Source organism: Bombus affinis, chromosome 10 (genome assembly GCF_024516045.1).
Source record: "Bombus affinis isolate iyBomAffi1 chromosome 10, iyBomAffi1.2, whole genome shotgun sequence".
Classification (NCBI taxonomy): Eukaryota; Metazoa; Arthropoda; class Insecta; order Hymenoptera; family Apidae; genus Bombus; species Bombus affinis.
In genome coordinates, this window is record NC_066353.1 from 10,345,460 (window position 1) to 10,369,297 (window position 23,838).

Sequence of the window (23,838 nt, forward strand, 5' to 3'; positions counted from 1 at the left end):
TATATTTCGTATACTTTTTCGCTTTTAAAGAAAATTATAAATACATATAATGTATTCGTTGCATATAGTTTAAATACGAATATTAATGTACTTCGCCGTTCTATTTAAATATTCAAATATGTATTCTTGATATGCACATATCTATCAAGTAAGTCAAGTAACACTGTTGCACTTAGCGCCTAGTTGTACAGTGGCGTTGTACAGTGGCGTATGCATCAGTTGTTCACATAACCTCATAAATAGGTTATATACAACGTTCCTCAGATAAATCTAATATACAATGCCGAAGAAACAGAAAGTGAAAATTTACAATACGAAGAAAAAACCATTTCCTGAAACAAAAATAATTACTAATCTACAATCTAAATATGATACTGTGAGTTCTAATTTCTTTTTTCAAGTCTGCAAAATTTATAAGATTTTATAAGATTTATATGTTCACAGATCGATGAAACGAAAATAACAAAATTTACGGATCTTCCACTCTCGCCGAAAACTTTAAAGGGTCTGACAGAAAATAATTATATTGAAATGACAGATATTCAAAGACAAAGTATTGGATTAGCATTGCGTGGAAATGATATATTAGGAGCAGCAAAAACTGGCAGTGGGAAAACTTTGGCGTTTCTTATTCCAGTAAGAGATTTTATTAAATTTATGTAATACTTTAATAAAGAAATTTGTGACAAAAATTTATAATAAAGGTCTTAAATTGTTTAAGATCTTAGAGATATTATATTGCAAACGATGGACAAGATTAGATGGACTTGGTGCACTTGTTATTACACCAACCAGAGAACTTGCTTATCAAATATATGAAACACTAAGAAAAGTTGGTCGACATCATGATATTTCTGCTGGTCTTATCATTGGTGGAAAAGATCTAAAATTTGAAAAAAGACGTATGGATCAGTGCAATATTGTTATATGTACTCCTGGTCGTTTGTTACAACATATGGATGAAAATCCATTATTTGATTGTATAAATATGCAGGTAAATAGATACAGGAATATAAGTGGATTATTTGATGTGAAAATGTTAATTAGCTTAATCATCATTAAACAGATAAATAATAATTAAATAATAACAATGTATTTTTATTTATCTATATCTTTTATCTATCGCAATTGTAGGTATTGGTATTAGATGAAGCTGATAGATGTTTAGATATGGGTTTTGAGCAAACCATGAATTCTATTATTGAGAATCTACCTCCAAAACGGCAAACTCTCTTATTTTCTGCAACACAAACAAAGTATACATATCTAAAAAGAAGTAAAATATAATCATTCTTTGTACTTATTAGATTATGTTTATTTAATTTTTTAACAGGTCCGTAAGAGACTTGGCCAGATTGAGTTTGAAAGATCCTATGTATGTGTCTGTTCATGAACATGCTACACATACCACACCTGAAGCACTTGAACAAAGTTATATTGTTTGCGCTTTAGAAGACAAAGTTTCAATGTTATGGTCATTCATACGAAATCATTTAAAACAAAAAATTATTGTTTTTTTCTCCAGTTGTAAACAGGTATAGCAATATTTGTTATAATTTATCTCAACTAAATATGAAGAATAATGTTATGGTATCTATTATCTTTAAGGTAAAATATATATTTGAAGTACTCTGTCGATTAAGACCTGGTATAAGTTTGTTAGCACTTTATGGTACTTTACATCAACTTAGAAGAATGGAAATTTACGAAACTTTTTGTAAAAAACAATCTGCAGTTTTGTTTGCAACTGATATTGCTGCTCGTGGGTTAGGTAAGGAAAAAGAATGATTCTTCACGTGATTCTGAATTAGCCTGAATATCGCTATTCGTAATTTAGATAAATTTTAGATTTCCCTGCTGTGGATTGGGTTGTACAAATGGACTGTCCTGAAGATGTAAATGCTTATATACATCGTGCTGGTAGAACAGCTAGATTTCAGCGAGATGGTGAATGCTTGTTGGTTTTATTACCATCTGAAGAAAAAATGATTGAAAAGCTTAAAGAACGCAAAATTCCAATATCCATGATACAGTGAGTTGAAAATCTTTCTTAAATAAATAATTAAACAACTTATAATGTTTATATATTCAAATAATATATATTTAGAATTAACCCAAATAAATTGCAATCTCCACAACGTAAAATAGAAGCACTATTAGCAAGAGATGTTTTGTTAAAAGAAAGTGCTCAAAGAGCATTTGTATCATATGTAAAATCAGTCTTCTTAATGAAAGATAAAGAAGTCTTTAATGTTCGTGCATTAAATACCGATTTATTTGCAAGGTATAGTATATATATATAAATACACGTAATAATAATTTTAATGACATAAGCAAGTTTTGATTTATTGTTTTGCAATTAATTTTTTGATTTTAGATCTTTAGGTTTAGCCATACCACCAAGGATTCGATTCCTTCAAAGAATGGAACAAAAACGACAACTATTTGATAAAAATAGTGAAAAAATGAAACAATTTACTGCTAATGATAAATTAAACTGCAATGTAGATGAGCAAATAAGTGACTATAAAGAAAATAAAGAAGAAGAAGAAATTAGATCTCGGACAATGAGTCCAAATAATTTTGCACTTGGTATAAAAATAAATGTTAAAATTTATCAAATTATGTATTTTTTTTTTATGTGAATATATTTATTTTCTTATACAGATGATAGCGATGATGATGATATATTAACTGTAAAACGAAAAAATATAAACCTTGATGATATACCAATTGAAATCAATGATAAACAGGACGAAAATATGAACAAAAAGAAAGCCGTTACAAAAGCCGCAATAGCTAAAAAAATTCTTCGAAAAAAAATAGTACCAAATAAAAAAATTACTTTTGATGATAGAGGAGAGGTTTGATTCATTTTTTCTTGCTTTTTCCATTAATTATAAATATAAATTTCTCAAATATGAGATATATCTGCAATATATATATATATCTGCAATCATAACATATTTCAATTTACAGGAATTACTAAATCCCTCTAAAGATAAAGTTTCCGAATTAGCTAGACAATATGAAAATGAAGAAGGTTCTGGAATTAACATAGAAATAGCTAAACGGATATTACACGAAGAAGATAAATTTGATAAGCAACGCTTTAGGGAAAAAATAAAAGAAAAACATAGAGAAGAAAAAAGGAAACTAAAAGCTAGCAAGAAGAAAATAAATGATAATAATGATGAAGATGATCGAGATGAAATTGAGAATACTATAAACGACTATGCTAGTGAGGGAGCAGACAGTGATTTAGATTTATCCTGGTTACCAGATCCAGATAAAATTTATGGCAAGCAGCAAGAAAATTATGAAGAAATTATGAATGTTCCAGAAACACAGGAAAGTGAAGAAGAAAGCAGCATACATAGGTTCGCATTTTAACAACTTATATTAAATTCATTGTCTACAAAAATATATTTGTTTTATTTCTAATATTAATTTTATATTTGGTACACATATTTTTTTATCATTTACAGATCATCTAAAAGAAAACTCATAACACAAGATGAATATAAAAAGAAAAAGAAGAAACAAAGAACATGTCATGAAATAGATAATACAGATTTAAAAGTAGATGAGGAATTAGCATTACAACTTCTGCAAAATTGAATTATTATATCAGGATTTTCACTCATCAAAATTTTAATAATTTTTATATATTCTGTAATACAATATTATTAATATTAAATATTTTTCATTATCTAAACGTTTTGCAAATAAACTAAATTAAGTCCTCAGATATATTGTACTCTAAATCATTTGTTCAGTAAATTATCATTAGCATAAAATTATTAAAGACATGTATAAATATTACATAATTGCAAGAAAATATTTTTATTTACATCTGAAAATGTTTCTGAAATATTTCTAAAAATATTTCAGATGTAAATAATTTGAAAATATTTCAGATGTAAATAAAAAAAATTGACATCTCAAACTCGTCTTATAAGAATAATTACAATATTTAATTTCTATTGAAATTAGTACTTATAGCATATATTTTACAAATTTTGAATATTAATAATTCAATATAATACAATGTCTTTATATTACATGAAATATCACTATAATACAGGTATCAAATTTGTCATTTTACTTAAAAATTGTTATAATTTTGTGCGATTTACACAATTGTATAGAATTCCTTTTAAATGAAGAATACATTTACTGCTGTCAACTGCAATGATATTTTAACATTATACCAAACACGATGAATATTCTTTCTAAAAAGCAAAATTAAATATATATGGTTCTACATTATTACGAGGGTGAGTCAAAAAGTAAGTTGCATTCGTCTATAACTTTTTGTGTATTAAAAATATCTTGAGGAAACTTGGCAGCAAAGGGACAACATTTCTCAATACTTGTGTTCTATGATTATACTAATATTTTCGACATAACGATTGCCTTTCATTTGTTATCAATCGTGAAACATATCGTGTTCGTCGGATCGGACATTCACACTCGGCACGATGCACGAAGAGTATACTAAAAAAATTCAAGTGAAACGTATAGCAACTTCCGTATGGCCCAGACCCAGACCTTTCCCCTTATGACTTTGATGTCTTCAGGCCAATAAAAAAAAACGTTCCAAAGTGATGCGGCTCTGATGAAAAAGGTCGGAGTGCGACGTGAAAATGGTTATCGTAAGTTGGAAGACAATTCTTCAACGATGCAATAGAAGAACTGGTATCGTGATATGATAAATGTCTCAATAAACATTGAAATTATGCAAAAAAGTGGTACTTAGATTCTATTTTCAAATAAATACTAATCAAATAAAAACTAACTTCAAATACTGAATACTTCATTTTTTTAATACAAATACTATTTACTTTTTAACTCCCCCTCTCATATTAGGTTTAGCAAGATACACTGTATCAGTCTTAATCAGATGCTGTTTTAATATATTTCATTATAGCATCAACAACTTCTCTACTGGTAGCTTGTCCACCAAGATCACGAGTATGTATACCTTGGTTAATAGTTCTATTGATAGCATTTTGAATTAACGTAGCATGATGCTTATGTCCAAGATGACGTAACATATCAACAGCAGCATTTAACATTGCAATAGGATTAGCAATATTTTTCCCAGCAATGCCTGTACCAGTATTACGAGTACCTGGTTCAAACACTGTATAATGGTCACCATAATTTTTACCTGATAACAATCCAGCACCACCTAATAAACCACATACTACATTTGATACAATTGCCCCATATAAATTGGTTGTTAACACTATATCAAACTGATGTGGATTGGAGACCAATTGCATACAAGTATTATCAATAATCATATCATTATGAATAATATCTGGATAATCTTTTGCAACTCTTTTTGATGTTTCTAAGAATAACCCATCAGAAAGCTTCATTATATTTGCCTTATGAACTGTGGTAACTTTTTTTCTTCCATTTCGCTTAGCGTATTCAAATGCATATCTTGCAACACGTTCAGAATTAGTAGTTGTAATAACCTTCATACTTTCCACAACACCCTGTACACTTTCATGCTCTAACATAGCATATTCCCCCTCTGTATTTTGTCTCACAATAACAATATCAATATTTTTATGCCGTGAATTTACCCCAGGATATGATACACAATGTAAGACATTTACATAAAGATCTAGCTCATTTCGAAGAGCAACATTTCGGGAAAGTACACCAGCTTCTGTACTACGAGTTTCAATGTTCCCTTTTAGTGCTACACCATTTCTACGAATTGATGTAATAGCATAATGTAAATCAACATTATCATCTGCATTTGGATCAATATCTACATCTTCAAAATCTACTGGTACACCTGCATAACTGAAAACCTATAAAAAATATATAAAAAGATTATATAAGACTTTCTGCTTTAACATATTGTTTAAAAATTTAACAGGACATTTAATGTAATAATTTAAAGAGTATAGAAGTAATGACATATACCTAAAAGATCATTTTTTACTAAAAGTATATAAAAATTTTCATTGTACCTCTTTTACGTAGGTCATCAACTCTGGACCAATTCCAGCACCAGGCAAAACAGTAACTGTGTGTCGTCCTCCATAGTGAGCTTTTGGTATGGGCATTACCTTTTTAATAGTTGGAGTTTTATGTTGTATTTCAAATGCAGAGAGCGAAGCACATCTATGAATTTGAGATACAACAGTTTTTGGACGTAAATACTTAATAACTGATTGGGCAGCCATTTTGAGTATTATTCTGCGAATTATAAAATATAATTAAATTTTGATATTAATTATTTAATATCAATAAACTACATGGTTTGATCACATACTATTACTTTAAAAATTCTATTTTAACAATACCTTGAAAGTCCTTGCCAACAATGCCAACAATGCCAACCTCAAACTCCAACGCCGTTTAATCCATAACTTTTATAAAGAATGGAAGATCGATATTAAAATTTTACATAATAGTGCCATCTATAAAAATAATCTTTAATGCCATGCACAATACAAACTTTATATAACGTTAAATATTTTGTAATATCATTCTGTATATAATGCTTCTTGTTATAATACTATATATTATAATTTTTATAAAAGATTTAAAATATTAATTATTTGGCTAAATTATTTGTTAGAAAAATTAATTTTAGAAATGATTGCAGTACATCATCAAACTTCAATATTTTCAATATTAAGCAAAATATTTATTGTATTGCAAATCAAAAAGTTTCATATTTTGTTTTACTAACAACTTTTATATAAAAATTACCAAACAAATGATATTCTTTAAGAAAAGTTTAATGTGTAATAAGTTTAATGTTTAACATTCCAACAAAAACCATTGTTTATAGTAAAAATGTATTATATTTTAATGCCATTTTTGTAATAATTATGATGTTTTGTGTTTTAAATTAATAGGTATTTATAAAAAAATGTCAATGACATAAAATACTTTTTTACTTCAGTGAACAATAAATTTGTAAAATCATTTGCGAATGATATGTTGGTTACACTGTCATTTTTCGCGGCAACGCGGTAATAAGACGCTAAAGCGCCAGAAAGCCCGCCGCATCATTCGTAGTTGCGTCTTTGCTCAATTTGTATCTATTCTCTAAGTAAGTATCATAATTAAAAATAGTGACCAGGCAGTTACAGATATAATCATAATTAATATTAATATTAGTTTATATTATTCATTAGCGATTAGCTTTTACCATAAGTTCACAAGAAAAATCTTTGATTGCTTCCCGGCTGTCGTACCGCCATTTTGCATCATGGTCGTTTCTCTTAGCATCTTTGAACCTTTTTCTTACAAAATTGTTGAATGTATTGTTATTTTATACTGAAATAATTTTTCCAAAGTTATTTTTTGTATCAATTTATTATTTATATACAACGAATTATTTTGACTATGACTGTATATTCAATGTCAATATTCGTTTTTAGTCATTTGGTGTATAATTTTTGTTTTAACATCCTTTGTTATATATAAAATATATTTGCAGTATTAAAACAGAATGAGCAAAGGGAAAGAATCATCCCCTGGAGAAAGCGCAGGAGGAGAGGAATTCAGCGTTGAAAAAGTTTTAGATAGGAGAGTGGTTAAAGGAAAAGTCTGTGATTTTGGATATATATTATACATATATATTTCTTGTATATTCATTAAGATTACTGTTTGTTAACTATATATTGTTAGGTTGAATATTTTCTAAAATGGAAAGGATATTCCAATGAAGAAAATACATGGGAACCAGAGGAAAATCTTGATTGTCCAGATCTAATTGCACAATTTGAAGAACAACGTAAAAAGAAAGAAGCCGCTGCCACTGGTAAGCGACATGAAGATAAAGAACAAAAGAAACGAAAAAGTTCATCAGGTGGTCCTGTACTTACTCATACTAAGAAAAAAATGACTGAAGATAAGAAACCTGAAGGTAAAATTTATTTTTAGCTCTTTAAACAATGTATTTAAATAATATACATATAACATGTTTTTAATTACTTCATTTTAATTGCACATAGGTTTTGACAGAAATTTGGAACCTGAACGAATTATTGGTGCAACAGATTCAAGTGGAGAATTGATGTTTTTAATGAAATGGAAAGGAACAGATGATGCAGATTTAGTTCCTGCTCGAATTGCCAATGAGAAATGTCCACAAATTGTGATAAAGTTTTATGAAGAACGATTGACATGGCATAGCCCTGCTCATGACGAAGAAAGTTCAGTAAAAGCTGATGCAGAGTAGCGTTCAGCCTTCCGATATACATACACAGCACGCTTTAGAATATGTCGTATATAAAAAATAGCGTGTACAAAATGAAAAATATGAAGATTTATTGATCATTGCACAGTCATACTATAAATTTTAATGTTTTTTTTACGATTATTGATAACTTAAAAATTAAGAGATAGGCCATCCTTATTATGTTATTGTTAGTCAAAATATAATTACTCTTAAACTTAAAAACAGGAAATATACTTCCATAAAGTCTATACTCGCAACTTCTTTTGCAACTGTTACATTTTTGTATAAGGATCAATAAAAAGTTTATTTTTCATTGTTAATTTAAATGTAAAGTTTAGTATGTCCAATGTAAATTAGAACAGTATGTATTTCGAATGTAACGTGTTTTTTTATGTAATTTCTCCTCTGATTGCTTAATTTGCAATTAACTTTTAAATAGATGAATATGATTATACGATAATAGCGGTTGTTGCTAAAGAAGTTGAAAGCTTGATTATTTTTATTCAAATACAACGTGACAGTGTACAGTAAGTACAGAAATATGAATGAAAATAATCTTTTAATTTGTAAAAACCTTTTTGATGATAAAAATACTTTTACATAAGATAATAGTGTTATTATAGAGGAAGTATCGAATATTTCTGTCAAAAAAAAAAAAAAATAAATGTTTTTACTGTTTTTGTAAATTAATCTTTTACATAATGCATCAAATTAAAAATATGTTAACTGTCTATTAACGATTTAAATTATCTTTTTTACAACATTCAGTATCAACAATGTAATGTAGATTAATATTTTTGTGTCTAGTAATTATGAAAGTAAAGTAAAAAAATGTTTTAGTATATAGGTATATGTGTAGTTCCTTAATTTGTATAACGTATCAATTAAAGCATCCATTTTTTGTAATTTATAAATGCTTTAAATCTTTAATACGTTTGTTACTACTGAAAGATTGTTAACATATAACATACACAATTTTTCTGGTGACAGCGAACAACACGACAAGAAATGCATGCTATATAAAAACTTTTAAAATATATTTATTTTATAATTAATGTTTAACCCTTTTTACATTTTTTTTAAAAACTTTGGAACCTTTCCGTTTATTTCTATTTAAAGAATTTCTGAGTTTCTGATGTCGTTTAATCTCCCAATCTATTTGTTTCGAACTTGCACCATCCAAAGTATTAAATGCATTTGTGCCACCAGTTTTACCTTTTTGTTTACTATGTTCTTCTAACATTTCTGCAAATTTTTCTGCTGATACAAATATGTTGCTATCAATTCCTTTTGAATTTTTATTTTGCTTCTTTATATTTGATTGAATATTATCATCCAAAGCTTCATCAATATCTTCGTCAAACTCTAAATCACTAGCATCATCGTCATCTACGTCAATATCACTTAAATTCTGTAATTCATCATCAGTATTATCTCTATCTATATTTTCTTCTAACTCATGTATATCATGAGAATTATTACTATCTTCACTTTTATTATCATCAAAATATTCATCTTCTTCCTCGATATCTACAAATATAATAAATGTTTATTTTTAGTTTTCATATAATATGAAATATCTTAAAAATAATATCTAGATTAGAAGTAAATTACAAAAAAATAGATACATACCTTTCTTCTTTCTTCCAGTTTGAATATCAGCTGCAATATCTAAATCTCCAAAGTCTTTATTATCTGTTAATCTGTCTAACATGTTGTCAAATTCTTCGCTATTAACGCTCTCTATATCATCGTCTTCAACTTTAAGTTCGTGTTTAAATTCTTTTTTCTTTTTTAAATATCGGTATAAATATAATTCATCAACTGGAATGCGTTCTTCTCTTTCATTGACATATGACATACTATCAATTGGAACACATCTAATACCTTTAGGTGTATACCCTGCACGTTGTGCTAAAGGGTCATTCTTTCTCTGCACTTTTTTATCTTCTAACTTTTTTGGATTTTTAAAAACATAACGATCTAGAAAACGCATTAAGGATAAATCTTCTAACGGGTCTCCTGTGTAATCGATTGGTTTCCCTATAATTATAAAAATTATATGTTACAATTTTAATATGTTGAATTGACTTTATATGCAAGTAATACATGTGAAAATAATTGTACTGTGAAGTACCTTCAAGAATAGTATTTGCAAATAATGCAACACTTGGATGATAATGCTTAGATAATGTTATGAACTCTGTATTTAAACCTCTAGTTATTCCAGCATAAAGGGGATTGCGACAAAAGGGGTCATATTCCTTGTGTGAATTGAAATCAATTTTTATGTTATTTCCTGTTTCATTTTCAGATTTAATTTCCTTATCAATATTGTGTTCAGATATAACATTCGTTAATAAAATGGAGTCTTCTAATTTGGATCTATCATTAGAAGAATAAGAGATATTTTTATTTTCTGGACTTAATGAACTATCTTTAGATTCAAGATCTTCATTTTCAATTTTGATAAAATCTTGAGGTTTTAATAATAAAGTTTTTAATTCCTTATGTGTCTGTAAAACTTGGGATATTACATATAAAGTAGCACATGCCATATTTGCAGGAAAATATAATATGATTTGTAAAGTTCTTTTAACAAACGCATATGAACGTTGATAGTTACGATCATTTTTGAGAATTCTGAATAATAGATTAAGAAACAGTGCACGTTTGTTTGCCACCCCAATTTGTGGATCTAATAATTTCCGATAAAAGGTTGAATAAAATCTATTTGATTGGGCTTCATCTTTACCTGTAATCTACAGGAACAAAAAAAATAAAAATGTTGGACCTCTTATAATTAATATATTATAATTTACATACTTACCTGGTATAATAAGTTAAGTGCATTTAAAGAAACATTAAAAGATCCAATATGTACTACTTTGTATACAGAGTCTATATAATCATTCAACATATCTGAATCCATGTTTGCAAATGGATATGCTCTATTTACACCAGCTAAAATTGCTCCCATCATTCTAGAATCTGGCTCTCCCTTTTTTAAACAAGCTTTAAAAAATGCAAAATAGACTTCAATAAGTGTAGAAGCAAGTTTTTCATCCTTCTTAGTTAAAAGAAATTGTGTCAATAAGCATATTGCATAGTATTGAGCACGTTGTGCTACATTTTTTCTAAATAATAATTTTTGAACTTCTCGTAACACAACAAGTTTCATGTTGGGATGTTCATATAATAACTTATTTAGACAAAATATAACTTTAGATCCTATTTTATTACTTGGATCTCCTATTTTATTAACAATCAATTCCAATAATTTATGTTCTTGTTCAACATTCCCTATTAATAAATCTTTCATCGTTGATATTGCTATTTCACGATTTGCATCCACGGTATCAGATGCAATAGTAGCTAAAGCCATTACAAAATGTTCATACTGTTCATGTAATTGATCTTCAAAATACCAATGAGCCATTAATTTCTTTCTTGATAAACCTAATTTAATAAGTGCGTCTCCAGAACTAAATTTGTCAAGTTCATCTAAATTTTGTTCCTCGAATTTCAGTAATTTAAATTTAGGATGAAGTAGATCTGATAAAAACAGATCTTTTAAAGATTTGATCACCATATTGCATTGATTATGTTTTGCAACTCGTACTTGATTTATAAGCTTTGTAAGTCGAGTTAAATTGTATTTTGGATTGTCTTGCACTAATACGATAGCAGCTGCTACTTTATCTGAGGTTGTACCCTGTGTTAATGCTGTTCTTAACCATGCTGTTTCTGAATCAGTACATTTTGATTCTTTTAATTGGTAAACAGAAGTTTCGGCATCTAAATATCTTTTTGCTTCATTTTTTAAATTCAATATTTCTATTTCAGATTTTGAATGTTTACATGGTTCCTCTTCTTTAGGATATTCTTCATACCACTTATCACTCTTTGTGTTCACTTCTTTAGGTCCCTTTTCCATCTTATTACAGATGAAAATTCAAATATTTACGTAAAAATATATTTAGAAATATTAAATGAACAATATATACTCTGTAGGGGAATATTTTTATCTCGTGGTTAACCCTGATAGGATATAAGTATATTAATCTTAATTTTAGTTAGGTTATATTTTCACACTAATAAAGAATATTTACTACATAAATATCAATTAATGTTATTTTAATAAACCAAAAATTGTTAACTTTTTTACAATCTTGTAGTTTACGACATGTAGAATCGGAAAGTATAAGGGGCAAGAAATCCACTAATTCGAAAGTTTTGACTATAACTACACGTGCATATAAATAGGTCCCGACAATACAGTACAAGTCCCACAACATAACCTTTTAGTGGTGAAGGATGTTATTATTTTGGTGTATTTTAATTTCCTCACATAACGGCACCATATGAAATACGCGTCACTGATGGTATTAGAATTAAAATGATGACATCCTATAGAATCCTAAATAGAATCCCTCTTTGTCACATTTGTGTTTAAGACCGTACCTTTCGATTAATGCGAATGATTTTATAACATTATTAGTGACAGTTAATAAGCAATTCTTCTACCATTAAAATACCATGAAACGTAACGTTAAAAATGATTTCATATACTCTTTAATATACATCCTCATTCCTTAGAATAAATTTGTTTTAAAATTTATATTTTTCACAAAATGAAAATTTACAATAAAAGATGTGGAAGAAACTTGTTCATTAATATAATTTAATACACTAATATAACGTTAATAGTTTATGTAAAAGGTTTATTTATATATTTTAAAGCTGTACAAAAAAGACTCTTTAATACATATTTTTATAAATGCTTATATAAAAATAACAATTCATTTTTATTTCATACATCAAGCAGTTTGCATACTTTTTTTTTTTTCGCTTTATTACCACCTGATATGCTTTTGTGCGTCCTCTTTTGTGAAGAATTAGAACTAGTCTGTCCAATTTGAGAATTTCCATTCTCAAAGAGTGATACATCTTTATCTGGTTGATCATTAAAAACAAAAGAACTGAAGTTAAAAGGTTCAAAATCTTCAGACGTTACTTTTTGACGCAACATCCGGGCTTCCTTTTTCAGTAATTGTTTATCTCTCTGTTTACTTTTATTTTTTTTCTTCTTTTTGAATTCGTGCCTCTGTGATGTAGAAGTATTTGAATCGCTTTGTATACTTCCATTTTCTTGTGTATTATTTAACTGATCTACATTATTTGTAGCATCTTTGATCTCCCCATTTACCATAGCATTTTGTTCATTTTTAGCTTTTTTCTGTGATCTAAGATAATAAAACGAATATTATTATTTAATTTTATATAACAATAAAATTAACGTTATACTTTTGTCAATTAGTATACTTACATATTCACTGGAATTCCAATCTGCACTGCTAATCTATTGTATGCTACTTTCGTATCTTTCGCAAGTGATACATGAGCTCTGTATGTTGTGAGTACATTCCTAATGTCGTCCCAATTCCATGCTTGTTTTAAATGATGCATGTAGATGCTTCGCAATAATGTCAACAGAAGAAAAATATATCTTTGTCTGACCTTTTTTCCTATTGCAGTGCCATTAGATGTAACTTGTTCATTTTCAATTTTGTGCATATTAATTATCTCTTGGAATGTGGCTATAACATTTCTGCATAGTATCTTTTCAAATTTTATTCTAACATCAAAATGTTCGGTGTCTAAATGGACTAATCTACTATTGTTGTAAAATACTACTAAAAACTCGAGAGCATATGTCTTACGAAAATATCTTACAGTGCTATTAAAAGCAAAATCAATCTATAAAAATAAATATTAAAATTATTTATTATTTAAAACTTAATTAATTTACTAAAATAAAAACCAAAAATTTACCAATAAGGGAGCTAGCTGCCAGTTACCCTCCCATTGCAATTGCAGTATGCTCTTAAATAACAGAGGGGATAGTACACAGTCTCTTTTCTTGAAAAAGGCTCTTAAATTCTCTGCATAAATTTTAACTATTGTATCTGTAGATACAATAGCTTGCTGCGCACATCGCACGAGGAACGTACAGCATTCAGCTAATTTATCACTCATTTCGTGATAAATTGATGTGGTTCTTTCTCCTTTCTCTATTAAAGCCTTAAAATGTACAATTTTTTGTTCTAATTATATGTTGATAGAAAGTATAATTTCAAGTAAGTTGATATGAAGTATTATATAATTACCTTTAATATTACTATCAATAATTCTTCATCAACGTTTTCTGTATCTTTAAATTTTTTTACCATTGATAATATTTTTAAACAAGATCGAACTCGATTATAAAGAGGTTTTTGATACGGATCTTTTATGCAATATTCTAATAAGGTAAAGAGAGGAAGTAACATATCAAGTACAATTGCCATTGATGGGGCACATTCTAAATAAGTTTCTAGTAAATCTATGACTCGAATTCTGAAATGGGTTAAAGCTTGGGCTGATTTTTCTTGTTTTTTGTATCGCGATTGACGATTTTCTCGAAGAATTCTAAATGCTGCTGCCAACGATTCATCTAATCGTTTTCCTTCTTCCTCGCCGATGTTATCTACATTTATATCATCATCATCCATTTGAACGGAAACATCACCTAATGCTTGACGTACTGCCATTCGTAATCTATCTGTTAATGTCTCATCTTCATTTTCACTCATTGATTCTTCATTTGAATCAGAGTCATTATCCGACGAAGTCTCCATTTCATCATTAATACTTTCTCCATCACTTTTATTATCCTCTTCAGTGTCAGAATTCGATTCTACATCTGATGAAATTTCTTCTTCTTCATTATCATAACCATTTCTTATTACAAGTGGTCCTTTCTCATTTGTTACATCTAATACCTAGAAATGGAAAATTCGAAATATAAGAGTCACTAATTTTTTAATTACATTTATAACATTTACATACTGCTAATATTTGATGCATAGCTGTTGGCGTCACATAGGAACAAATATGTGGGAAAACACATCCCACTAATGATCGTAACAAATGGCTATTTTTAGAATAAAAAGACAATAACAAATCAACAACTACTTCTACCCACTCTGGCTCATCATTTAGCTTTTTATTACTACCAGTTTTATGCATTTTAGTCTGTTTTAATACTCTTTCATAACAACTTTGTAGTTCATCAATAGCCATAATTGCCATTTGTGGGTCTGAGAATAATTGTAAACCCATGTGTAAATTCATTGTATGAAATATTGGTACAGCTTCTGTCTTTCTCGAATTATTTTCTAAATTTTTTATTGAATATATCACTTTTTTCCACGAATCTTTTACTTCATTCATTAGTGGATTCCTTAATTTCAATGTTTGCTCTTTCAAATTAATATTCACAAAATGAACCAATTCACTTAATATACTTCGCAGATCATTCAACCTTGGTAATTTATGATCTAGTGCATGATAAAATGTTTCCTTAAATTGAGCTATAAACAAAAGAGGTACAATTTACAGAAACAAGAAAAAATATATGCGTATATTATAATATTAAATATATAAATAATATTTACGAGCTAGATCTACCCCAACATTAGGCACTTCACATAATCCATAAGTAAATAAAAACTTCAACTGATCTAATCTCCATTCTCTATCCATAAGCGTTTTAGGATGTCCTATTAATCTAGTAAAACATAATAAACAAATTAGATATATTCAGGAATATACGTAAATTAGTGCACCAAAGATGAAACACATTAGATGCCACCTCTCGAAATATCAAATACCTTGTTAATAAATGAGCGGCATAAATTCTTTCAGCATTTGTCCAAAAGGATTTTGCTTTGACATTTGATTTATCCCTAGATATTGTATTTTCAATTATACCTCTGTATATTTTTGACACTTTCTTTATACCATCTAAGTCCAAATTTCCAGTAAGCATTTGAATTATTTTTGTACCTGTCTTTTTTTCGATCATTAAATCACCTGGATACAGTATTAATTTCTTTAATACAGCAATTTTTATTTTTAGTTTAGTATCGTCACTGTTTGTAGCTGACATTAGCAAATTTAAGACTTCTTTAAATCCAAGAAGGACTTCATCTTTGTTATGATTTTTAGATCCAGAACATTTTTTTAACATATGCTGCACATAGTTTGGTGACAATAATGACGGAAGTATAGATTTATCTACGATATTTGACAATATCAATTTCAGGATTTGTATAACTAAATATTCATCAGTTTTAGATGGCTTTGCAAATTTCTGATCTATATGAGTCCAAAAGTCGATAATGAGTTCAGTTGATTTTAAGTTCTCACAAAATAACTTGAATACTGGATGATGACATGATATAATTCTGGATAAGTCCTAAATATTAATAATGCATTAATTAATATACCTTTTACAAATAATGTACATAAATCAAATTATAGATTATACTTACCAATAGTACTTTTACTATATCATTCATGGTTTCTTTAGTAATAATATGTTCTGTACCAAAATGTGTTTTTGAAAATTTATCATTTACAAGTGATGGACACTTATTCTTTATTACTAACAAAGCATAAAATGAATCTAATGTTTGTTCTGCCCATGGCTTGCCAAATTCTTTTTCGATAATTGGCCAAATTGATCTTTTAATACAATTAGTATCAACTTGATTCACGAATTCAACAAGAAATGAAATAGAAACAAATGATAAATAACTACGTTGTTTGCCTGCACTGATAAGATTTTGAATAGTTTGTAGTTGTATTGCGCTAGAGCTTTTTGAAAGTATTTTAGACCTTATTAATGCTCCATATCCCAATATGCGTCCCATATAAATGTCACCATTTTCCTGAAATGATATAGTAGATACTAAATACAAAATACTTACTATCATAATATAAAACAAATTGATTTCCTTACACTTTTGCTATTGCTATTTACTGGATGTAATTCATTGTCTACTATAGATAAAAAGTTTTCTATGGACGTATCAGGATTCATCGTTAGAAAGCCCATCAAAGTCGTATAAAAACCTATACGTGAACTCGTTTTTGAAGAGCCTAGGCTTCGAATAAGTCTTTTCATAGCATACTTAAATTCTTGACTATCATTGTGTTCCTAAGACATTAAATTTACAAATAATTTATCGATTAAAACATTGATTATTTTTCATTCTATACAAAAACGATTTATTTTAAGGTTATCTTTAAATAAACACTTACTGAATTTTGTTGAATTAAATATTTTAATAAGGCAATCCCACCATGTATTCTTTCTGATTCTACTTCGTTTCTAAGTTTAGTAAAATAATCAAGCATTGCACAATCCATTTTACTTATATCTTTCATTTCAAAGTTATTTGAAATAACTTCCACCATGTGCATAGTCTCGTCTGCCATCTTGCTTTAGTTCAACTAGAACTATGTTAATCTAATAAGTACCTAGATGAGAAAAATATCAAAACAATCGAACGAATTAATATTTTAACAATCTTGCAATAATAGTTATTTAAATGAAACAAATAATGGATAGAATATGAAATTAAAAATGTACGTTTCATTTTTTAATTACATAGACTGTCAATCGTTTTCGTTAAAAATTTCGTACCTTTCTAAAACTGTCGAATTGCTATAAATAAAATTTTTTAGTAATATTATGCAACTCAAATACATAAATAAATTATTTTCTAAAAAAGACTTATCATAATCTAATAGTTGACAAATTCATATTAAAAGTAGCAGCAATTGTATCTCCCACTACAAATTCTTAATCGTTTCATAAAATATTGTCAAAATATACTAATAGGTGAAACTGTACCTGCACTAAGTAAGTTTGCATAGATTCACGATTTCAAATTCTTTAGTGATTAGAGAAGTGCCATCTTGAACATAGTATTGTACTCGACCCGCGCGGTCCCGGTCAGTTTCGTATATGCAATATGGCTGGTCGAGGTGGTTACGAAGATTTAAGGCAAGTATAGGGTAAAATTTCTTTCGTGTACAATAGTTATTGAGAACTTTCGATATAGAGCAAGGGTGATATTTAACCATTACATCGAACTGATAAAAAAATGTTTTTTTTCTTTAATAATTTTACGATTTTAAGGTTAAGTGAGTTTCGATTAGAGTGCAGCGCAGCACCTTGCAGATATGGTACCTTCGACACGCGGCTTTATTTTGGCCGGCCAAACAATAGTCTATCTTAGTCATAGCATTAATAACGAAGATGTTAACTTAGAATTCGTGCGATATACACAACCCATTTGTTTAGAAATACTATTTGATACAATACACAAAAGTAATTAACTCTACATAGTTTGTTAGAATATGTGCTTAAGAAAGTTAGTGCCTAAATGAGTGCTAGAACTATAAAAATCCACATACTTATGCTATTCTTTAGTTAATATTTAAAAGTGAATACAAAACTTTGTGTATTTTTTTGAAATACTAAATTACTATGTATCAATTCTGAAGTGTTCAATGTTATTTTTTATTAAATGAGGTTAAATAGTAGTGAAACGTAAAAGTGGTGCTACATTCTTTTACGAATATTAATTGTATAAAATTTGTACAAAGTTCTGTGTATAAAATGTTTTTATAAAACAATATCTAATTTGACAAAATTTCTGTGTATAAATGTAAATTACTTTTATGTAGAGATTATGGGGGTGGATATCGAAGTGGCAGAAAACCATTGCCAACTGAACCACCATATACCGCATTTGTGGGAAATTTGCCAAATGGAATTGTACAAGGAGATGTTGATAAAATTTTCAAAAAACTTAATGTTAAAGGAATCAGATTGGTTAAAGATAAGGAAACTGATAGGTAAGTAAATTTTGATATGATTATATTATACATCTTCTGTAATGTCAAAGTTTCTTATTACTGTCTTACTTATTATCTTATTTTGTTTTTATAGGTTTAAGGGCTTTTGTTATGTTGAATTCGAAGAGTTGGCAGACTTAGAAGCTGCATTGGAAATGGATGGAGCAGTAGAAGTAGATAAAAGTGTCATCAAAATAGATGTAGCGGAGGGTAAAAGAAATGATCGAGGAGGTGGTTTTGACAGAAGAGGTCGCAGTGGTGGTGGTAGTGGAGGAGGCTTTAGAGGGAGAGATGGTGGTCGTGGTGGATATGGTGATAATTTTGGAAACAAATCTATGTATTCTAATAAGCGTTATGCTTTGCATAACGTATATTATAAATATTTTAAGTTTGACTATATAAACTAATTTGATAGACACAATAGTAGTTAAAGTTCCAATGCAAGATTTCAAATTTTATTTTAAATAACTGTTTTAAAATAAATTCTTATATTGTGTATGCATACACATATATTTATATATGTATATATATACACAAAGGCATATTGTTATTAGAAATTAAACTTTATATAATAACTGTGCAGGGGGCTATGTAGGTCAAGGCCAAGGCCAAGGTCATGCTGGTAGACAAGGTAGTACATGGGACATGAGGGGTAACCGGGGTAACTATAGTCAGTTTAATGATGATACAGGAGGTGGAAGTCGAGAATGGCCACGTAATGCGTCATCTAAATCATATGGCAATAGACCACCTCCTCGTGGAACTGGACCTGAACGAAAACCATTTCATGATGAACCATTTCACAAAGATCTACCTCCAGGTATGTCTGTATATAAATATTTTACTGAAATTTTATTTTTAAAATGATAAAAATAATTCCTAATATTGTTATTACAGCCGATACAAGTGGAAGAAAACGTCTTATACTTGCACCAAGGACAATTCAGGATCCGATAAATGCAATCGCGGAATCAAGTAAATCAAGCTCAATTTATGGTGGTGCAAAACCTCGGGAGGAAAAAATTAATACTGATGACAAGTAAACACATTATCATTATTAGTTTCTGATTCCCTAAATTTCAGGGAAAGGAACTTTCCCAACAAAAATATTTGAAAACAAAAATCAAGATCCTTAATTTCCTCCAATGTAGTGGGGAAAATCTCTTCTGAGATGAAATTGGAATAATTTTTATTTATCTCTAAGGGGAGTCTTCCCCACAATAATAATGAAAAGTTATTTCATGAGATTCTTAAGTTCGACGTATTTGACATTTTTAATTAAAAATAAAAATTTTTCATCGAGTGCCCCCTTCTCTTTACACTAACTTCTTAGTTTTAAAAAATATAATAAATTGGGAATATGAAGTAAAAATTGTGTGCACCATGCATGCTGAGTAATATTGGTTATGTGTAATTATATATATATATACATATGGTCAGTCGTATCACATATGTATGTATATATATGTGTGCATACGTGTTTGTACGCAGTTATATATATATATATATATGTATGTATGTATGTATATGTATGTATGTACACACGTGCGCGCACACACACAAAACTTGAATTATATGTGTGTATATATATATATGTGTATACACGTGAATAATGATGTGATATGGAAAGTACATTTTAATATTCACGTCAATTTCATGTTGGGTATTTGTATCAGATAATAATAATATTGATGGTATGTGTACAAACTATTACAAATATATACTATCACCATACATACATTTGATTCCGTATAAAAACTGATCTTCTCTAATAGTATCGTACTCGAATAATCTTTGTTTTAACGAGTACAAGAAACATTGTCCCTCTTTTCATTTCCTTCCTTATAATTTTTATGTTTCACTTTAACATCAATCATTGTATGAGCATATTAAGATGATTTATAAATAATTGTTTAATATAAAAAGTCATATACGATCAAAAATATTAAACAATTATTTACGCGCTTATGAAATAACAACAAATAATTATAAAGAATAAAAAATATTTGAGTGATTGAAAAAATTATACATCACTGAATGATATGAGGATAATGTGTTGATTATTACGCATTACTATTGTGTAACGAATTAATTAATTATGCTAGTAGTAAATATCGATCATTTGAAAAGGTATCGATGTTTATGAGATAGTAAGTAAAGAAAAACTTGAATTAATGACAAATATTATATAAAACTATGCTTGTATATGATATTATTTCCTGAATAAAGTAGTCGTTTGCCTTGTATTTGTGTAATGTATCTTTAGAAAATTAAAAAACAGAAAATAAAATTTATGTATAATTTGATCTGCGAATAATGTATAACATTCTTAATATTTTGTAAGTTGTATTATTAAATAATTTAATATTCAATTTTAATATAACTTTTAAATATTAAGCGAATATAGGATTATAATTAATTAAGATCAATTATTATACTTAAAATTAAATACTTAACATTAATTTATGTTAAGTAGTTTTGTAACTTAAAAACAAAATTATAATCATAGTACGTTTTATGCAATACCAAAGTTTATTTCGATAGCCACGCCTAAACTTCTCCCTTATTAAGGGTACCCCTCCTTATTCCTAACACAGATATACAATATTCTCATGTACCGTAACATTTCCTGTACAGTCGGTGCAATATCTTTGTTTCATATTTAATGAATCTATAATAAAAGTGTTTAATTCTGTTAAATATAATATTGTTTGTTTATTCAATGCATGCAGATAATAGGAAAGTGATGTCAATTAAAGCAGGAAATTTTAAGTTCAAATAACCTATTATTCATCTTATTCATGATATATGTACGTATATTTCGGGTATCTTGCCTTCTGTCACAATACGGCGCCTGTTAACTTGAAATTCAGTTTCTGATCCTTCTCGATAATATTTAAAGACAGCACGCAACGATATTAACGTCTTCTTGATTCTAACGTCAGATTGAATTAATACGAAAAAATGTCTAGTGAAAGCGTAAAAACGGTAAGTGTAATATGATTGAAACGTAAACTTTTTTTATATTTTCACATACTTTTTTATTATGAAAAAAAAGATGTTTGTATTATTTACTAAATATTGAATTTTTTACGAAATATGCATTTGAAATACAATTTTGATTTGTCAACTTCTACCTTGTTTTTGATAGTTTGCTAGTCTTGAAACACCTGGATATGTGGGATTTGCAAATTTACCTAATCAAGTCCATAGAAAATCAGTAAAAAAAGGATTTGAATTTACATTGATGGTTGTTGGAGAATCTGGTCTTGGAAAATCTACATTAGTAAATAGTTTGTTCCTTACTGATTTATATCCAGAACGTATAATTCCCGATGCCATAGGTAAATTAATTTTTTTTTATATATTTTCAACTATATATATGTCTCACATATATTATAGTCAATATATTAATATAATCTAAACAGAGAAAACTAATCAAACTGTTAAACTTGATGCTTCAACTGTGGAGATTGAAGAAAGAGGTGTCAAACTTAGATTAACTGTTGTTGACACCCCAGGTTATGGAGATGCAATTGATAATACAGATAGTTTTAGAGCTATCATACAATATATAGATGATCAATTTGAAAGATTTTTACGCGATGAAAGTGGTTTAAATAGAAGGAATATAGTAGATAATAGAATACACTGTTGTTTTTATTTTATTTCTCCATTCGGACATGGGTAAGATATATTATTTACATGCTTTTTTTATTGTGGTATAAAATATCGATCCCTTTATATATCTTTTTATCTTTACCAGACTAAAACCTTTAGATATAGAATTTATGAAACAACTTCATAATAAAGTTAATATTGTGCCAGTGATTGCAAAAGCTGATGTACTTACGAAAAAGGAAGTACTGCGTTTAAAAAAACGAGTTATGGAAGAAATTGAAGGTAGTGGTATAAAGATTTATCCTTTACCAGATTGTGATAGTGATGAAGATGAAGATTACAAAGAACAAGTTAGACAACTAAAAGAAGCAGTTCCATTTGCTGTATGTGGAGCAAATACCTTATTAGAAGTAAAAGGACGAAAAGTACGTGGACGATTGTATCCATGGGGTGTAGTAGAAGTTGAAAATCCAGATCATTGTGATTTTATAAAACTAAGGACAATGTTAATGTATGTGGTATTTATTTAAAGGAATATATTAAGTGTTGAAGGGAATTTTCATTATTTATTGTTTTTTTATATTTATAGCACACATATGCAAGATTTACAAGAAGTAACTCAAGAGGTACATTATGAAAATTATCGCAGTGAAAGACTAGCAAAAGGAGCTCCTGTACCACCTCGGAGACAAACGTAAATATGATGTTATAATTATAAGAAAATATTTGGACCATGCTTTTTAATTCAATCCTTTTACTAATAGGATTGCAGAATCTGAAAGAAGCAATTCTGTATCTGAGAAGGATCGTATTTTACAAGAAAAAGAAGCTGAATTACGACGAATGCAGGAGCTAGTGGCTGTAATGCAGGCGCAAATGCAACAACAGCAACCTTAATTATATATGCTTTCTGCACAAATGTGTGAAGAAAAATTAATTCTTCGCCATTACAGGTGCCAAAAAGTTATATTAAATGATTAATTAATTAATTAATGTTATTCAAGACAATTTAAACATAAATGTACAATTTTTAAGAATTTATTTTTGACAATCTTAATCAAGAAATATACGTTTTTTATTGAATATTTTTGATTTAAAAAACTATAAGTAATTAACTAGACATAAAATCGAATGTGTTAACAAAATCGACAAGTGAAGTAAATTCAAAGTGCAGAAAACTAATTATAGATAAAGTAACTATAATTTCATAATTACACAACACAGAATGCGTAATA

At 28.3% G+C, this 23,838-nt stretch overlaps 7 protein-coding genes across 9 annotated transcripts; 4 read left to right on the forward strand and 3 right to left on the reverse strand.

Annotated features, from left to right (window-relative positions):
- Positions 1-176: 176 nt before the first annotated feature.
- LOC126921401 (probable ATP-dependent RNA helicase DDX10) lies at positions 177-3,751 on the forward strand. The gene is made up of 12 exons (XM_050732963.1): positions 177-376; positions 445-636; positions 722-994; positions 1,135-1,256; positions 1,334-1,535; positions 1,609-1,771; positions 1,849-2,032; positions 2,108-2,284; positions 2,378-2,592; positions 2,668-2,864; positions 2,980-3,380; positions 3,489-3,751. The coding sequence occupies exons 1-12, from the start codon at positions 281-283 to the stop codon at positions 3,619-3,621; spliced, it is 2,355 nt and encodes a 784-aa protein (XP_050588920.1). The 5' UTR covers positions 177-280; the 3' UTR covers positions 3,622-3,751.
- LOC126921403 (isocitrate dehydrogenase [NAD] subunit gamma, mitochondrial) lies at positions 3,378-6,484 on the reverse strand. 2 transcript variants are annotated; one of them, XM_050732964.1, is made up of 3 exons: positions 6,336-6,484; positions 6,000-6,228; positions 3,378-5,837 (listed from the first exon to the last, which is right to left on the reverse strand). In XM_050732964.1, the coding sequence occupies exons 2-3, from the start codon at positions 6,213-6,215 to the stop codon at positions 4,899-4,901; spliced, it is 1,155 nt and encodes a 384-aa protein (XP_050588921.1). In that variant the 5' UTR covers positions 6,216-6,228; positions 6,336-6,484; the 3' UTR covers positions 3,378-4,898. The 2 variants fall into 2 exon arrangements, with proteins under 2 accessions (XP_050588921.1, XP_050588922.1); XM_050732965.1 differs by lacking the exon at positions 6,336-6,484 and adding an exon at positions 6,305-6,327.
- A 463-nt stretch (positions 6,485-6,947) lies between these two features.
- LOC126920876 (chromobox protein homolog 1-like) lies at positions 6,948-9,282 on the forward strand. Its single transcript, XM_050731755.1, has 4 exons — positions 6,948-7,093; positions 7,484-7,591; positions 7,675-7,912; positions 8,001-9,282. The coding sequence occupies exons 2-4, from the start codon at positions 7,496-7,498 to the stop codon at positions 8,225-8,227; spliced, it is 561 nt and encodes a 186-aa protein (XP_050587712.1). The 5' UTR covers positions 6,948-7,093; positions 7,484-7,495; the 3' UTR covers positions 8,228-9,282.
- Positions 9,252-12,806, reverse strand: LOC126920838 (CCAAT/enhancer-binding protein zeta). Its single transcript, XM_050731645.1, has 4 exons — positions 11,058-12,806; positions 10,365-10,989; positions 9,860-10,270; positions 9,252-9,757 (listed from the first exon to the last, which is right to left on the reverse strand). The coding sequence occupies exons 1-4, from the start codon at positions 12,162-12,164 to the stop codon at positions 9,279-9,281; spliced, it is 2,622 nt and encodes an 873-aa protein (XP_050587602.1). The 5' UTR covers positions 12,165-12,806; the 3' UTR covers positions 9,252-9,278.
- A 119-nt stretch (positions 12,807-12,925) lies between these two features.
- On the reverse strand, positions 12,926-17,582 carry LOC126920828 (myb-binding protein 1A). Its single transcript, XM_050731608.1, has 10 exons — positions 17,378-17,582; positions 17,076-17,273; positions 16,606-17,004; positions 15,943-16,529; positions 15,727-15,839; positions 15,119-15,642; positions 14,398-15,051; positions 14,063-14,311; positions 13,557-13,987; positions 12,926-13,473 (listed from the first exon to the last, which is right to left on the reverse strand). The coding sequence occupies exons 1-10, from the start codon at positions 17,552-17,554 to the stop codon at positions 13,041-13,043; spliced, it is 3,765 nt and encodes a 1,254-aa protein (XP_050587565.1). The 5' UTR covers positions 17,555-17,582; the 3' UTR covers positions 12,926-13,040.
- Positions 17,583-17,911: 329 nt separating this feature from the next.
- Positions 17,912-21,228, forward strand: LOC126920868 (eukaryotic translation initiation factor 4H-like). 2 transcript variants are annotated; one of them, XM_050731741.1, is made up of 6 exons: positions 17,912-18,125; positions 18,812-18,982; positions 19,077-19,294; positions 19,566-19,613; positions 19,674-19,802; positions 19,880-21,228. In XM_050731741.1, the coding sequence occupies exons 1-6, from the start codon at positions 18,094-18,096 to the stop codon at positions 20,023-20,025; spliced, it is 744 nt and encodes a 247-aa protein (XP_050587698.1). In that variant the 5' UTR covers positions 17,912-18,093; the 3' UTR covers positions 20,026-21,228. The 2 variants fall into 2 exon arrangements, with proteins under 2 accessions (XP_050587698.1, XP_050587697.1); XM_050731740.1 differs by having other exon boundaries at positions 17,922-18,125; positions 19,566-19,802.
- Positions 21,229-21,539: 311 nt separating this feature from the next.
- LOC126920862 (septin-1) lies at positions 21,540-23,686 on the forward strand. Its single transcript, XM_050731729.1, has 6 exons — positions 21,540-21,970; positions 22,134-22,326; positions 22,411-22,669; positions 22,749-23,114; positions 23,193-23,297; positions 23,368-23,686. Exons 1-6 carry the CDS (start codon positions 21,947-21,949, stop codon positions 23,498-23,500), a joined length of 1,080 nt encoding a protein of 359 aa, XP_050587686.1. The 5' UTR covers positions 21,540-21,946; the 3' UTR covers positions 23,501-23,686.
- The last annotated feature ends 152 nt before the right edge of the window (positions 23,687-23,838 follow it).

Bases quoted from the DNA above. Each gene is read 5' to 3' on its own strand.
- LOC126920876 (XM_050731755.1), top strand. From the start codon at position 7,496: ATGAGCAAAGGGAAAGAATCATCCCCTGGAGAAAGCGCAGGAGGAGAG. The intron at 7,592-7,674 runs GTCTGTGATTTT...ATATATTGTTAG, and splicing joins GGAGAGTGGTTAAAGGAAAA to GTTGAATATTTTCTAAAATG. The intron at 7,913-8,000 runs GTAAAATTTATT...AATTGCACATAG, and splicing joins TGAAGATAAGAAACCTGAAG to GTTTTGACAGAAATTTGGAA.
- LOC126921403 (XM_050732964.1), bottom strand. From the start codon at position 6,215: ATGGCTGCCCAATCAGTTATTAAGTATTTACGTCCAAAAACTGTTGTA. The intron at 5,838-5,999 runs GTACAATGAAAA...TATTTTTTATAG, and splicing joins TGATGACCTACGTAAAAGAG to GTTTTCAGTTATGCAGGTGT.
- LOC126920868 (XM_050731740.1), top strand. From the start codon at position 18,094: ATGGCTGGTCGAGGTGGTTACGAAGATTTAAG. The intron at 18,126-18,811 runs GCAAGTATAGGG...ACTTTTATGTAG, and splicing joins GGTGGTTACGAAGATTTAAG to AGATTATGGGGGTGGATATC. The intron at 19,803-19,879 runs GTATGTCTGTAT...TTGTTATTACAG, and splicing joins TCACAAAGATCTACCTCCAG to CCGATACAAGTGGAAGAAAA.
- LOC126920838 (XM_050731645.1), bottom strand. From the start codon at position 12,164: ATGGAAAAGGGACCTAAAGAAGTGAACACAAAGAGTGATAAGTGGTAT. The intron at 10,271-10,364 runs GTACTTCACAGT...TTATAATTATAG, and splicing joins TGCAAATACTATTCTTGAAG to GGAAACCAATCGATTACACA. The intron at 9,758-9,859 runs GTATGTATCTAT...TTATATTTGTAG, and splicing joins AACTGGAAGAAAGAAGAAAG to ATATCGAGGAAGAAGATGAA.
- LOC126921401 (XM_050732963.1), top strand. From the start codon at position 281: ATGCCGAAGAAACAGAAAGTGAAAATTTACAATACGAAGAAAAAACCA. The intron at 995-1,134 runs GTAAATAGATAC...TCGCAATTGTAG, and splicing joins TTGATTGTATAAATATGCAG to GTATTGGTATTAGATGAAGC. The intron at 1,536-1,608 runs GTATAGCAATAT...ATTATCTTTAAG, and splicing joins TTTTCTCCAGTTGTAAACAG to GTAAAATATATATTTGAAGT.
- LOC126920862 (XM_050731729.1), top strand. From the start codon at position 21,947: ATGTCTAGTGAAAGCGTAAAAACG. The intron at 22,670-22,748 runs GTAAGATATATT...TATCTTTACCAG, and splicing joins ATTTCTCCATTCGGACATGG to ACTAAAACCTTTAGATATAG. The intron at 23,115-23,192 runs GTATGTGGTATT...TTATATTTATAG, and splicing joins AAACTAAGGACAATGTTAAT to CACACATATGCAAGATTTAC.
- LOC126920828 (XM_050731608.1), bottom strand. From the start codon at position 17,554: ATGGCAGACGAGACTATGCACATGGTGGAAGTTATTTCAAATAACTTT. The intron at 17,274-17,377 runs GTAAGTGTTTAT...TTAATGTCTTAG, and splicing joins ATTTAATTCAACAAAATTCA to GAACACAATGATAGTCAAGA. The intron at 16,530-16,605 runs GTAAGTATAATC...ATTAATATTTAG, and splicing joins ATATAGTAAAAGTACTATTG to GACTTATCCAGAATTATATC.